Source organism: Battus philenor, unplaced genomic scaffold (genome assembly GCF_028537555.1).
Source record: "Battus philenor isolate CCGP_79_NKW_IND1 unplaced genomic scaffold, ilBatPhil1.0.hap1 SCAF_4, whole genome shotgun sequence".
Taxonomy (NCBI): domain Eukaryota; kingdom Metazoa; phylum Arthropoda; class Insecta; order Lepidoptera; family Papilionidae; genus Battus; species Battus philenor.
The window spans coordinates 5,078,631-5,093,749 of NW_027181704.1; the positions used below are offsets into that span (position 1 = coordinate 5,078,631).

The 15,119-nt window shown below is 36.0% G+C and overlaps 2 protein-coding genes across 2 annotated transcripts in view; one reads left to right on the forward strand and one right to left on the reverse strand.

Annotated features, from left to right (window-relative positions):
* Positions 1 to 155: 155 nt before the first annotated feature.
* Pi3K68D (phosphatidylinositol-4-phosphate 3-kinase catalytic subunit Pi3K68D) overlaps positions 156 to 15,119 on the reverse strand; it is a 32,567-nt gene continuing 17,603 nt past the window's right edge. The window contains exons 20-33 of the mRNA XM_068771498.1: positions 14,824 to 14,912; positions 14,185 to 14,358; positions 12,345 to 12,502; positions 11,226 to 11,313; positions 10,989 to 11,118; positions 10,387 to 10,542; positions 9,895 to 10,045; positions 9,416 to 9,572; positions 8,394 to 8,527; positions 7,806 to 7,913; positions 6,843 to 7,043; positions 3,725 to 3,921; positions 3,273 to 3,418; positions 156 to 2,920 (exon numbers count right to left, since the gene is read on the reverse strand). Coding sequence (XP_068627599.1) covers positions 2,657 to 2,920; positions 3,273 to 3,418; positions 3,725 to 3,921; positions 6,843 to 7,043; positions 7,806 to 7,913; positions 8,394 to 8,527; positions 9,416 to 9,572; positions 9,895 to 10,045; positions 10,387 to 10,542; positions 10,989 to 11,118; positions 11,226 to 11,313; positions 12,345 to 12,502; positions 14,185 to 14,358; positions 14,824 to 14,912 — 2,153 coding nt within the window. The 3' untranslated portion in view covers positions 156 to 2,656. The remainder of the gene's footprint in view (positions 2,921 to 3,272; positions 3,419 to 3,724; positions 3,922 to 6,842; positions 7,044 to 7,805; positions 7,914 to 8,393; positions 8,528 to 9,415; positions 9,573 to 9,894; positions 10,046 to 10,386; positions 10,543 to 10,988; positions 11,119 to 11,225; positions 11,314 to 12,344; positions 12,503 to 14,184; positions 14,359 to 14,823; positions 14,913 to 15,119) is intronic.
* On the forward strand, positions 4,911 to 6,328 carry LOC137928874 (uncharacterized). The gene is made up of 2 exons (XM_068771877.1): positions 4,911 to 5,278; positions 5,670 to 6,328. The coding sequence occupies exons 1-2, from the start codon at positions 5,134 to 5,136 to the stop codon at positions 6,326 to 6,328; spliced, it is 804 nt and encodes a 267-aa protein (XP_068627978.1). The 5' UTR covers positions 4,911 to 5,133.

Here is a 15,119-nt window from a genome sequence, read left to right on the forward strand (position 1 = left end):
GTATATTTCATACAAAACCTATCTATTTATATACAGGTGACATTTGAGATGATTACACATAATATAGTAACATTCAATCGAAAGCTTTACGTAATATTTTCAATACTTCATAAATGTAAATAAAAAAAATAATATGACATGCAATAAAAATATAGTGTATACGTTGAATATATTGACAAAGATAATATTTAATAGATTGCAATGTAAAAAAAACAATGTTGCTATATTTCGTTAATAATCGTTGCGTAAATTGCATTCATAATTAAAAATTACACATAATAAAGTCATTAAAAATAATCAAATTTAAATTGATTTTTATATTTGCATTCAACATCAGATCTCAAATCTATAATTCGCTAATATAATTACAAAATAAATTTAAATGCTATTTACATGATTCCTATCGACAATTGTTAGATAATGATGCATTATTTGTGTGATAATCATCACAGTGAGTTTGCATTAGGGCTTTTGATGTAAAATTTTAACTCTACAGTCATTTTCCTACAATTAAAGCGTTAAATATGTAGATTAGGAAATTTATTAATACTTTATACCGGAGGACATTGGATAAAAATTCTCTTTTATATGAGAAAAACTTGAAATGCTTTCATAAATACTGTTTTTTGTGCGAAATTTGCTATTAATTTGTAATATGATACTTTCAAGCGGCATTGGAAATTCCCTCCACTAAGTGGACCGACAACATAGGACCTGGGGAGTCACAAGATACGTGTAGCTTTGTAGCGGGTGTCTATCGGCTGACATAATTGACTGAATGAATGAATGATACTTTGATGAAAATATTTTTTTAGCCACTAAAAAGTGATTTCATTTAATCTGTGGTAATACATTTTATATAAGTTTTTAATCTACATTAATGTGATATAAACGCACTATTAATAAATAACACGAAAGCTAAAAGCTATACAAAAATAGTTGATTTAATTTTGGAATGTGACTAATTAAGTCGATTCAATACCAACATAGGAATTGTTATATATAAATTAGAACGGCTACTTAACAAAGTTGCGGCCGTCAAGCAAAAGTTAAGTAAAATTAAGCGATTGGCACTGGAAATTTTCATAATTTTGACTAAATATTCAACATAAAGCCTTTGGCCAAAACAGTTATAACCAAAGATCCGATGCAAAGTTATCGAAAATTATAAAGTCGGCTTATTATTATGGCTTCGTAAAATTAGTATTTCTTTTGTGGGTAACTGTGTTTTACAAGGGAGTCGAATGTATTTTGTTTCCCGTGTAAAATTTCTGAATAATCATGTAACAAATTTTAAAAGTTTAGATGACAATAAATTTTGGATTAAATATCCTGTAAAACCTCTTTCCTGTAATTCCCTATAATTCCTATAAAACCCAACTGAGTAAATATATTACTTCTTTTTATGTTACGACATTAATAAGCCGCCTCCATAATAAACGTAAACAGAGACATCTCACTCGTCTTCAGAATTTCTTATCAAAAAGCTGTAGTAGGCAAATGCACATGATAAACGTATGCAGATCGCAGCGATTTCTGATTATTGACCTATTGAAGTTTAGTGTAATTTTTTGTAAAAAGTTATGAATTTTAATAAAATTTCTAATGTTAAACAACATTAAAACGTTAATCTAGAATTGCGTTAGATTTTTATATTGTAACAAAAAATATACACGTATTATGTTATACGTATACTTCGGGACAAGCCAACAAGATGCCACACATATATATTTATCTCGAAAGCTCTGAAACCATAGCTTCGATATCAAATTAAGCTGCCGTATTTTTATACACTATTTTTTAATATAATAATTGATTTTCTGTGATAATAATCAAAATAACGATGAATTAATCAAAAAGTAAAATTTTGCTATCATATTTTTTTTTACTAGAAACTTGACTCGTATGTTAAACAATTGATTTACATTTACATAATAATGATATACACGATCCGGCATAAAATTTTTCTAATTCAAGAAGTATTCGAAGTGATATAGTGTAAAAATAAGCCTTATTTGTGCTTAGAACTCCGACGCGTAAGTTTGATTATGATTGCGACTTAAGTACAGACCGTTCGCGTTAAGAACACAATGAATTATTACCATTGTCCGCTAACCTAACCATGCCCCTTAACCAATTAAATAGTTTCTGTTTATAAAGTCAAAACAGTGACCGGTTAAAGGAATATTTTCTAACCCAACGGTTGTGCCCAATTTGACCCTATTTGACTGTCGCCAGCTAGGCCGACGGACAATGATTCACTTTACTCTTAACACGGAAGAACTACAGTAAAGATGTGTTATCAAATAAGTGTAAATAATTTTGGTTTTATACATCTTGCAGGTGTTCAAATGATTTTAATTTAATATATTCGAAAGTCACTGACATTGACTTTATAATTTTGTGTCCATTTCTGCGAACAATGATTTGGACTGCATTATCAGGTGCTGTGTTCGAAAGTATGCTTTCAACTGGTCAATGACAGGTTGACACTGTAAATCGGTTGTCTAGGTCGACGGACAATAATGATTCACTGCATCAACGCAGACGGACTGTAGATGCAGAGGCCTTTCGTGGGCCTATTCTGATAGAAAAATCTTCGTAGTCATCGTGTCGGCATGTCGGTGCTCCAAATAGCGGAGCGTGTAAGCAATAGCTACCGCGGTATATACTCCAAGGGATACCACGCCACCGTCTCCTCTCGCAGCGGTATGGAGCTCAGCGGTATTACCACGCCCCCCAAGAACTGGTTCTCCTGCAGCGAGTCGTAATGCCACACCGTCGCCTGCAGGCTCCTGCCCTGAACGACCTCTAGCGGCAAACGGTATTCGAGCATCTCCATGAATGACGGATGTGAGTTGCGTTTTAAGACGCGAGTTTTGCGTTTCGTTTCTTTAGTCGGGTCCGGGACTAAATAAACCTGAAACAAAAGGTAACCTTATTCCTTGAGTTATGTAAGTGCAGTGAATTTAAAGCTATGCATTGGCTGTATATTATATATTTGTAATGGCAGGTTCTAAAGGTGAGACTTCGAACCGGCAGCGTAGAACGCGTCCACCCACAAAGTGGACAGACGACCTTAATAAATTCGGAAGACACCAGACGCAATATAATAACAAATAATTTTGAAAATTTGCGCATTTGGAAGCCCGCGAGAGTCCAGGGGTACGCATATCTAATTCTATTTGGTAATCTACATAGAAGCATACGGTATAAACATATATTCTGATGATACTTATCTAGAAGGCAAAAGAGAGCGACTATGACGTTACCTTCACGTATGGGTTGGGTGGCAAACCCTGCGGTGTGGCGGCCAGTGACTGCGCGTGAAGAATAAGCACTGCCAGCACCCCGCCTGCGTATTGCACTGACAGTTTCAACGATCCTGAGCCGCTGCTTTCTGCTTCCTGCGCCTCGCCTGTGTAAAACAAAATTAGTATAATTTTGACATCACGTTGTACGTTCAAAAAATACGTCACCAGAAATTTTGCTTTTCTTTCTTTTCAACCTGGAAATTAATTTCCCTGTTTAAAATAATGAAGAATCATACAAAATTATAGATTTTTTATTAAAGCTTTCCGATGCATATTTTAGACCCCTCCAGGTCCTTATCACCTCTTGGGTAACAAAAAGCGATTCCATCACACTTTAGATCTAACGTTTTATATGAAGAGTCACATACTGTAATTTGATTTTGGAATAAAAGTTTTTTTTTAATAATCACCTCGATGCTTCATCCTCTGTGGCTCGACGTCCTGCTGGTCGCGCAATAGCGGGTGGAAGAACGTGTACACGAGGTCGGAATGCGCGATCTCATCAGCCAGGTTGAACAGCGAGGTGAGGAAAGCTTGCACGTCGCTCAGCCTCCGCTCTGCCACTTGCCGCACGTTCGATCGGCCTACGTGCAGCCCCGACGGCAGGCTGTAGATAAATGTGGTCTTATAGCACATCGCACTGTTATAACCCTGCCTTGTAAGCCTATATGCTTACTAAACCATTTTCGCCTCTACGCTAACGTCCCATGTCAGCTCCTTTATTATATTTAAAAAATGAAAGGACTGCCGAAGAAATGTACTTTAAATCGGGCATCCTCTGTTCATAATTTTCACGTGAAACTGATATATATCAGCCTATCACAATCTCTTACTGAAGTCACACAGTCCAAAGTCCCATCAATAGTTGCTCAAGAATCCCTAATATCTACATATTAATTTTAAAGTGTTTTTCAAAGTGTTCATTATAAGTACAGCTGTATCTTAACAAAATCTTTATAAAAACCAATTTCAATTAAGTCCAGTAAGAGCTCGCTTTAATATACACGAGATCGCCACTTGTTAGGCTGGTTGGCGATCGCATTCTGGTTATAAGTTGTGATATGGTGGCAAAGTGTGAATTACATAAGATTGCATCCCGGGAATCGAAACTAATATGATCGGAAGTGTTAATCCTCTACCGCTGGACTACCCTCAGATAATATATAATCTATGCTAATTTTAGTTTATTATCTGACTAGATGACAGTCCATAAAGCGACATAACTTCTCAATATTCTATAGATGTAAATCTAAACCTGTTGTGGGTGCCGGATTTAATTTTTGTTAGGTTCAAAATGTAAAAGCATCCCACCAACGAGTGAGAGTTTACAACAATTAGGCTAGCGCAATTAGCGATACAATACTCATTAAGCGAATAGATTGTCTAAATTCTAATCTAGGTGCTACTGTTCTTTTACAACCATATTAAGATCCAAATCACAATAAACACGTTAATCAGGCACTAATCGATCTCGAGATTACCGATACGATTCCCGCAACACGCCGCGATGTACGCGTCGCGATAATTGAAATTATTTGTAACAAATAATTTGTTTGCGATTAGATAACGCTATTCACAACATGGCTGACACTCGGTGCAATCTTATCGCGCGTGTCGATTGAAACACTAATGGAACAAGCGCATTTGCGTACCTACACAAAAATTATATCCAATGTAACTGTTAAATTATTACCGCATTGAACTTCGACGACGGTAAGCCCAGACACACAGTTCCATATAAATTGTTGCGATTTTTATAGTTAATTGTGTATAACAGATCATTCAGTTTCCAGAAATGTTTTAAGCATATGTTCCGATAATGTGTACAGTGGCAATGTTCAAGTTTAGATTTAAGGCTTCCTTCAATTTACTTTCGGGGAAAAAGAGCGGCGGAGAACAAAGGGACAAAAATTCAGATATACCTATATTGGGAGCTTATCGAAGCAACAGAGAAGAATATTTTGGTAACATTCACTAAATTAATATTAAAGTCTCTATTAAATTTTTTTTTCTTAAATATCGATAATTAATGATAAATAGTTCGAAAGTTAAAGCATTAATGCTGTCATCTTTCGACCGTGCCTTATTGAAGGATAAGGCCGAAAGACGACGTTGGATGCAGAGCACTTCCAACTAGTCCTCAGTTGGAAGTGCTCTGCTCCGTTGAAAGTGTTGGAAATTTCTAGTAACACTTATGACCAACAGAGTACATATTATGCTTAATAAATGATTTCATTAATTCCAATAACAAATCAGAAACACGTAAAATATCACATAACTGGATTCATTTTAATTCAATTACTACAGTACACACACAGTACATAGAGAAATACTAAGTTTAATAATTTTATACAGGTAATGAACACTACAATAACAATTCTAAAAAATTAACCGCTTCAATGTTAACATTGCCACAAACAACGCCGAAACCAAAAGTGAAACCGTCGAAAAGCACCAGTAATTTATTAAAATCCAACGAAGTACCGGAGACTTCTGGAAGAATACGCGATATTCCTCCATCAGACAATAAAAAACGTCCTAAAGATATTAAAAGTGCGGCAAACGATCAACGAATATTAGATAGACAAAAAGTGACAAAAGTACATAAGACAGAGAAGTTGGAAGAGAACAAAATAGAGTTGGAACACCAAACAAGTAAAACCAAACAAGTAAAACCAAATAAGGAGAAGAAGAAAGCGCCGGCCCCTAAACCGCCATCCAATCAACAGAAAATGCCAGTCTATTCAAGCGACACTCTAGAAAGTTCTATAAGCCGCAGCAGCGGTCCACCACCGTATTCTACTGATGTGGTCCCCAACCAGCAAGAGAACAGTGGTAACATAAGTTTCGGTAAAACAATAGATGGAACCAGTACGTGGGACTTGGTATCCCAGCACCGGCAGCAACTGAATCGACCACGAGTGACGTCCACCGTGAAACACAAGAGCAACGTCCTCGACTTGCGTTACGAATCCGCGCACACTTCAGGATTGAAAGATAATAGCAAAGCATAAGAATAACATATTTATAATGTAAAATTAATTAATAAAAAATGTATCTAAACCTATCTTATCGTTGTAATTACGGGTAAATACCGGAGATAAACAAAGTTACCTATTTATCCAGTTTGCTCGATTTGCTCACTTCGTTATATAGTGTTAACGAAATGAATTACAACAACATAAATAACAATAAAAGTATCTGTAGAGTAACTAACGATAATGACCGATATAGCCCGGTGGATTGGTAAGTTCAAGTCACATAGCGCGTAGAACACGTGGCCGCTGGCACTTAAGATTCTAGACCGGGGGACGACATTGTTAAGGTCGTCGAAAGACGCTAGATGCAAGTCTCTTCCAACCGGTTCTATTGGAAATCTCTGGAGGCGGTCCATATCCAGCAGAGCGACGTGTTATAAATGAAAGATGATAGCTTTATTTACATAAATTTACAGGTATGGTATGGTATGATCACAGTTTAAAATAATTCAGATATAAATCAACGTATCCAATGTTTTGCGCTTCTTACCTGTGTACTTTCGCGAGAGGAAAATGAAGGCAAATCTTCTGATAAAGTTCTGTGAAGTGCTTGTAGGAGCGGTAGAGCACGGAGGGCGTCACCTGGCCCTGGCGATAAACACGCAGAGCGTACACGTAGTGCTTCTCTGGGTCGTAGCGCTTCTCGTAACTGAGGCACTCTACGCGGACCAAACGGCCTTCTTGCGCCATGCTGTTCAAATTAATAATATCTTTATTCAAGTAGCCATTCAAACAGGCTCAGAAAGTTAATCTACTGAGAAGAGCTGACCAATATCTCTTCTTTTTTGGCTAATAGAGCTCTACTGCTAAGCATTGACCTCCCCGAAGGCATCGCATCCCGCAACCTCACCCGGCCTTCACTATGTCGTTTGTCCACCTAGTGGGTGCCCCCCCCCCCATGCCGCATCTACCCACTCGTGGACGTCTGAACCTTTAGACCCCAACGATCACCAGTTGCAAGAGCGATATGACCCGCCCACTGTCACTTCTGTCAACCTTTTCGTGTGGGCATTAAATCGGCCTCTCGTGAGTGTCTTAAAAAGCAAAAAAAGGAATCATTTTCCAGAGGGTGGGCAACAGCGTACCATAACACATCCATCGCCAAAGCACCTGCCAAGCATGGCGATTGCGATATATCGCCATAAAAATAGTCATAAACTCGACAATTGCTATTTTTAAATAATGTCTAACTCTAATAAACAAAATTTAACATAATAATGTTTAATTTATACATTATAACATCAACTATATAAATAAGTTTATAAACATTGTTACACACATTCTGATCAACTAAAAACCCTTTAAAGCTTTATTTAATAATAACTCATTCATTTTAGATTTAAAACTAAGAGCGTGAAGGTCTAAGATGAGGCGGGGAACTGTGAAAATTAAATTAGGGAAATATAATTATGAATTTTTATTAATCTAGAGTACATTTAAATATATAACTTACGTGTACGTCCGTGGCATAAACGAAAGCAGTTCTGACGTACTACTGCTCTGGTCCCCGCTTGCCCTCAGTTGCGCCAGGTTGTGCAGGAAGAAGTTAATTGGTGTAAACCTATTAGAACAAATTTATACGATGATTTCAATGTTTTCATTAAGGTTAACAATAAATTATTTCAATGTTTGTACAACCTAAACGGCTATATAACGTAGGATGTTCACACTCAAGGTAGGGAAGGCAAAAGGATTCAGACAGCTTTCTACGGACTCTATAGGAAATGTATGGAGGAGAACAAAGTCCAGCATTGAGTCGTACAGCTGATAATGTTGATACAGCTAAAAGTGTTGGTGATTTTATCCGTATTTTTAATGTCCTTTGGTATCTAAGTTAATTTGTTAAGGTTTACGTTTACGACAAATATATAAATATATTTAATTATGAAACATCATTGTATTTTGTAAATAAGTGCGCGGAAATGGTAGTGACCGCCTAAGATACCTGAGGGGTGAGATATGAAATTTTCGTTTAACATGACTACAGTGATGAAATATTGGCAGAAAGGCTAAGGCGATGTTATTGCGTGTAAGCTGTCACCTGCTCTTAAGTGACGAGTGTATGAGGCGCGCGAAGGCGGCGGCAGCTTCGGCGTTGGTGGCGGCTGGCAGCAACGCGGCGCGAACGTACGCCACAGCCGCACTCGACACACCCGGCACGCCCGACATCGCCATCTATATAAAAATAAAAACATCAAAAATCTATTATCTATAGGGTAATTGGTTATTGTAGTAAAAGCTTTAAAGGAATGAATGTATCGTTCATTTGTCAACAAAAAGCTTCTAAAGTTTCACACCCATTTCCAATCAGTCTGCAAAAAGTTATATTATTGGTTAATATGAAATGTTTGTTACGTTGATATTTTTCTATTATAATACAAATCGGCAGGCAAATAACTTTTAATAGTAAAGTCTATCTGGACTCATCGTCATTGTCGTTGTCGTTGTCAGGTGATCGATGCCCTTTTCAAGAAATAGGCCTCTCGCCAAAACCGTCAAAATGACCGGACGGTCATGCACTGTACGATATCCAACGACTTCCCGCGACCTTCGTTATGTCGTCGGTCCACCTAGTGGCGGCTTACTCACACCGCGTCTACCGGCTCGTGGCCGTCTGTTGGATATACTCTGCCACTACAGATGAGCAATTCTTAGAGTAAATCTGGTGACCTTGTTTCTTCTGCGGATTTCCTAATTTTTCAGCCCTTATCTCTCATATTAGGTTCTCTTGTATTTAATGGAATCAGGCGTTACTTCGCGGAAGTCCATCCTAAGTAAGAAAAGTACCAATATTTAGCCACTTCCGCACATACAGTGGCAGTGGTAGCCCCGTGGAGGGGTGAAACACGTGTTGAGTGATTTGGTGGTGGCGGTTGTGTGATTCGCATTGTTTGCCGCATGCCCATTTATCAGCGGGCTGGCGGGCGGTGCATTTCATTGCACGACTACCACTGCATGTGCGGAAGTGGTTAAATATTGGTCGTATTCTCTTGTATTAAGTAATAAATAAACTAAAAGTACTTGTAGAGGGTGTGTGCGGGTTTATATATACAATTGGTATACCAGTGCAAAGAGGTCGAGGATGTGGTTCCGATGTGCTCGAACTACGTTGAAAGCCATGCAGCACAGCTCCACGAAGTGCTGGAAGCGCTGCGTGGGCCGCTCGCCGCCGTTGATCACGTACGCCATGTCGTGGGTCAGCACGAACGGGGCTCGGTCCCTGTCCAATATATTATATCTCACTGCTAATTCATAAATACAACAAAGTCGTTATCATTTGATTACAAAATAACATGTTTAGTACCTCTTAATATATCAAATTTATTATTTTTATCTTAGATTTAAGTTTAACATTTTAATCTTGTTTACATTTTGTTATGTACATGAATGTATAGTTTCAATTTTTCACTGTGAAACAATTTTTATTTTATTTTTTACTGTGGTGGGTAAAAGTCATTTTTCCTTTTAAAACAGACAGTTAATGTAAAATTACAGAGATACAAGATTTTTTTCTCAGAGACTGAAATCAAAACATATTATACCTCTTAAAATTGCCAAACATCTGCGCATCACCCAAAAATTTGCCAAAGTCAATATGGAACAGGTGACCAGAAGTCTTCAGCATGATGTTATCATTATGCCGATCGCATATGCCGAGCAAATATGTCGCCACGCTGTACCCTGCGCATGACGCTGTAAATAAACATAAAATTAATAAATTCATTTTATTTTACCCAATATTTGTAACATGGTTCAGAACATTCATTAAACAAAACGTCAGATCAATACAGTCTGCTGTCAACGCGGTGACACTCATTATCTTTTCTTCTCCCCTCTCTCGCCACGCTTCCCCAGGGCGGGGCATAGCGGTTTCGGTAACACTAGTCATTTCTTTTCAATTTCTAAGCTAATAATCGATGTAACATTTTTGTAAACAGTCATATAATCTTGTCTAAAAACATTATGCTTGTAATCTATGTAAATAGACAAAAAAACTGTAATAGTTCATGTTTTAGCTCTTCTGTAAAAATTACCTGTGAAATTATCTCTGGCTCGCTGATACTCTAACTCAGAAGGATTGTGCTTGGCGAGCCATTCTGCAATAGGCTTGTCTTTGAACGACCCAGTCAGTCCCCATTCCGTCTGTATGGCCCGCAGCGTCTCCGCTTCCGATACTATCTCTATCATGCCTAATAACAAAAAATTGTTTTTAAATAACATACTAAAGTTTTAAAAGGATTTTTTACTTATAAAAGATATATTTTAAGTAATAGTCATTTAAATCTATTCTCTTATACATTACCGGATGAATCACATTTAAAATGTATTAGAGATTATCTACATATATATAAACAAATGTAATAAAAAAATTTTCAAATAAAATTAACACTTAATAAATAGGGACAAGTAAATGGGAACCTATAAACAAAAGAGCAAATGTATCACGTAAGCACCGAGCCAATAACAACACCATGTAAATACATCTTTACCCAATTATCTCAATCCAGCAAATACAATATAACAATTGTTTTTTATGCGAATTAGAAAAAAATAAGTGTATTTAACTACTTGATGATTGATTAGTTCAGATAAATTTTTGTTTTAAATAATACGAACTATCACAAAATGTACCTACCTCTTTGGTTACTGGTGGGCAAAGCTTGAAATGTGACTATCCGTAAATCAAGCCCCGCTTTAAGCCATAAGCTGTCCATCACTTTAATCACTTGTAACACTAATGAATCTTGCCTTAAATCGTCTCCCACCTAGAAACAAATTTAGTTGAATGAAGATTAGTCAATATATTATTAAAGATAAGAAAGTATTGATGTATTTATCAAAAATAAAATATTTGGTATTATTATTTTGTCACCTTAAACATAGCCGGCACGACAGCATTGTCAACACCGATGAAATTGATTTTAAGCGGAAGCGTGTTAGATGAAAAGTAGGAACACGATCTGGAAACAATACAATTGTATTAATATTATTTAGGCAAAGTAAACATAGGATAGATTAAACTTGAAAATATTATTGTCATCATCATCATTATATCAGACGCTGCAAGGCCTTTTCCAAGGATCACTGCAATGTCCGGTCTTGCTAAAAAATATTTACATGTAAAGTAAGGTAGAAACAACTGAAATCTAAGTTTTATTGTTCATAACACTCAACATTTTGCTAAGTGGGTTTTAAATAGAATTAAATTTCAACATTTCAACATTGTCTATGTGGAATTTAACAAAAAAAAATATTTAGTTTTCTTTTGTTGAAGAATTATTTTAAAATTAAAGTGGCCTAAGTTACTCCTTATTACAATGGCTATCTGACAGTGTTAGTTCAAATTGGTCCAGTAATTTTAGAGATTAGCCGTAGCAGACAGACAAAAATTTAAAAAAAAAAATGTTATTTTGGTATATGTACCATACACATCTGTTATTTTAATATCCCAAACAGACACTCCAATTTTATTTATTTGTATAGATTGTTTTTGTTTAAAATTGACACAGTCATCGAATGATACACGGTAATTAATTTTTCATTAATGTTTCTTATGAACACTATGATTAGAGAAAACTAAAGTTGCTTTGTAGTACAAAGTATCCACTGAAACCGGTTTTCGTGCTTACAAAAAATTAAACGATTCGTGCACTTCACAAGTAGCTATTAAAATTACGTATTTCTCGCAATACGATTATGTACATTTTATTCTGTGAATAACGACCGCATAAAAAGTGTCAAGAAAATTCCATCTTGTGGGAAATTGGTGGTTTAGTCTCTTATTGCCATTAAGTTGGTGATATGTTTTCTCAGAGAGAATTGACTATCTAGACATTTGATGTCTCAGTTAACAGATATTCCAATTTTCAATAATAATTCCAGCATTGTTACAGATTTCAACAATAGTTCCAGTTTGAATCGGCGAGTTTGATGGCGAACGCCGATTCTAATTCGGACGCCATCGAAATCGTATAAAGGATAAAGGAAGTACTTGATGTCAACATCATGCACGTATCGGTGCAGTGCAAGCGGCAGGGCGACAGGCTCGGGCCGCAGGAACGTCGCCAAGCGCTCCCCTCCCACGCACAGCGCTCGCTGCCTGAGCGCCTCCTTAGCGCACTTCACCGACATCGCCACCTCCGATATTGCCTGCGAAACATTAAAATAGCTCCTTACGATTTTTTTGTTTTATCATTGGTAATAATACACAATTCATACAAATTGTGCGCAATCGGTAATCATATCAGAGTGACATACAGACATACTGATTAATTGTAGAGGTGAATGTAAAGCTTTAAAACTTTTACACCTATTCCCAATCAGCACTTATAAAATGATCAGTCTGCAGAGAAAAAAAGTAAAAAAAATTAATTCTAATCTGTACTGAACCAAATTTTGTTAAAGTTTTTTCATACTATATGATCATTACGTTATTTAATATTTATTAAACTATCGATTTTGAAAAGTTGTACCATACATTGACAGCTAAGGGGCTACACACTGATCTTTTAAAAGTTTTTAAGTCACTCATCTGAATAACCATATAATTGCTGAAACATGTTTTAACTGGACACTGTTAAAACACCAGTAAATAAGGAACTCATCACAATGGTTAGATAAAAAGTAGGAAGAATATATTTACAGTCTATTATCAGTTTACATCTATTGTTTCCATAGTGCATTCACCTTCTAATTGTTCTTGTACCTGTTGACCTGCGATTTGACGTTGTCGGGACTTTTTTTAATTTAACCTATGACTTTGCATGCTTTTAATATTAAAAACACCGTTTTATTTTTTATTGTTCTATCTATGTAAATACAATATTAATTGTTACACACATACTTTTTTTAAAAATTACCATATAACCGCTTCTTTACATCACTTTACAATTTTAGAAGATGACTTGCTAATGAAATTGCGCTAGAAAGAACACCATAAAGATTGCGACAACAGCGTATGTCCGAGGAATATAGCAAAAGAATATATTAATTAACCTAATCGTCATCGAAATAATACTTTTGTGTCACTAAATACATATGTTATGGTAATTATTAGGGGTACGGAAATTTCGTATTTACGAAATAGATGCGAATAAATGCGAAAATTTCTTATAAATGCGAATAAATGCGAAATGTATGCAATTTTTCTGTTTTTCAAGATCATTTTTAAATGAGTTAATTGATGAATATACACCCTTTCATAGGTAAATTCAGTGATGTCAACCCCGTATAATAGACCCCTAAGGCCTACGGGATATATTTCTTGGCTTACTTATCAGTTAAGAAGCTCTTTGTTTTGTGTAAAAGACCTCTGGTCAGTTGAAAATCCCTAATTTTTATAAAAACGCCTTATCTTTTTTTCGAACTCTGCCATCAATGGGCTAATCCATGAACTCATTAATAAAAATATAAATCATAATATGCATGACAATTTGTTGGCCGTCAAATGCAACTTTTCGTCCTTTGATGGAGCAGAATCTAATACAGAGTATTTGACGTCCAACTTTACATAGTGGACACTTAACTCATCTTTAAAATATACAATGTCGTCGTAACAAACTAAAAAAGAACGCTTAAGGTTGCGAATATTAATTTTTTTACGATTTTTTAATTAACTGAACTTGTCAAATGTTAAGGCATGCACCTTTAATTTTGAAATTTTTTTGTCGAAAAATGCCTATTACCTCAAATTTAATAAGTTTTAAAGTATAAATGCGAAATTAATGCGAAATTTGCAATCTTTGAAAAATTTAAATGAGAAATTGGTGATTTTTTTTTGCGAAAATTCCGTACCTCTAGTAATTATTTAAAAAAAAAAACAATTAACAAACCTTGACCAACAATTGTTGTCTCAATAAAGTACGAGTGAGATTCTCGCCGCAAACCGCGAGCAACGCCCGGAGGACCAGCCTGTATCGCCACGTAGCCGTCAAAGAAGCGTCGACATCCTGACATTCGGTGGAATTTTCTTCTAGCGTAATTCCTAGAAACTCTTGATTTGGTGCCTGTATAAAATAAAAACAATTGAAAAACTTGCCTTTATTTAAAGATAGAATAAAAAAGAGAATTTAAAATGAATTAAAAAGATGTTAAGAAGGGCTTGAGAAGAGGTTCTCAAATTTTTTTTATAAACTACTTAAAAAATTTGGCTGGTTTCGGTGGACCCGCTGCAGCTAAATATCTACTATATATTCCTCAAACTCGACCAAAAGTATGAAGATTTCATTCCACTCATAATTGCTTACTATACATGGAATAAGTAAATTTTAACAAGGAGAATTGAAAGGTAGTGTCGCACTAGCATTTTAGTTCTTTGCTATCAGAAGCTTTTAAATTGTTAAACCTCCATTTTATTCCCGTGCCAATTTAGACACCCGTCGTCTCCCGAAGATCCCACGGGGTCTACTTTGATCACATTAGGAAACCGTGGGATAGAGAATAATATGTAGAGGTATAAAATAGCAACAAACCTGCGGCACATTGGGTAAGGAATGAACCAGCAACCAAAATAGTTTATGAGCAACCGCAGGGGCTAGCAGCGCTCGCGTAAGTAACAACTCTGAAACATAATTCAATACAACATATCATAATTTTAGCCTTAGATTGTCCACTGTTGGTCATAGGCCTCCCCCATAGATTTCCAACAATTCCGCAAAAACCATCCCATATATACCATCTGCACCTTACCTTGCAATAAGTAATAATAATTAAAAATCTTTAAATATATCATTATATACGTTTCAGCCATATTCTAGTTAAGGCCTGG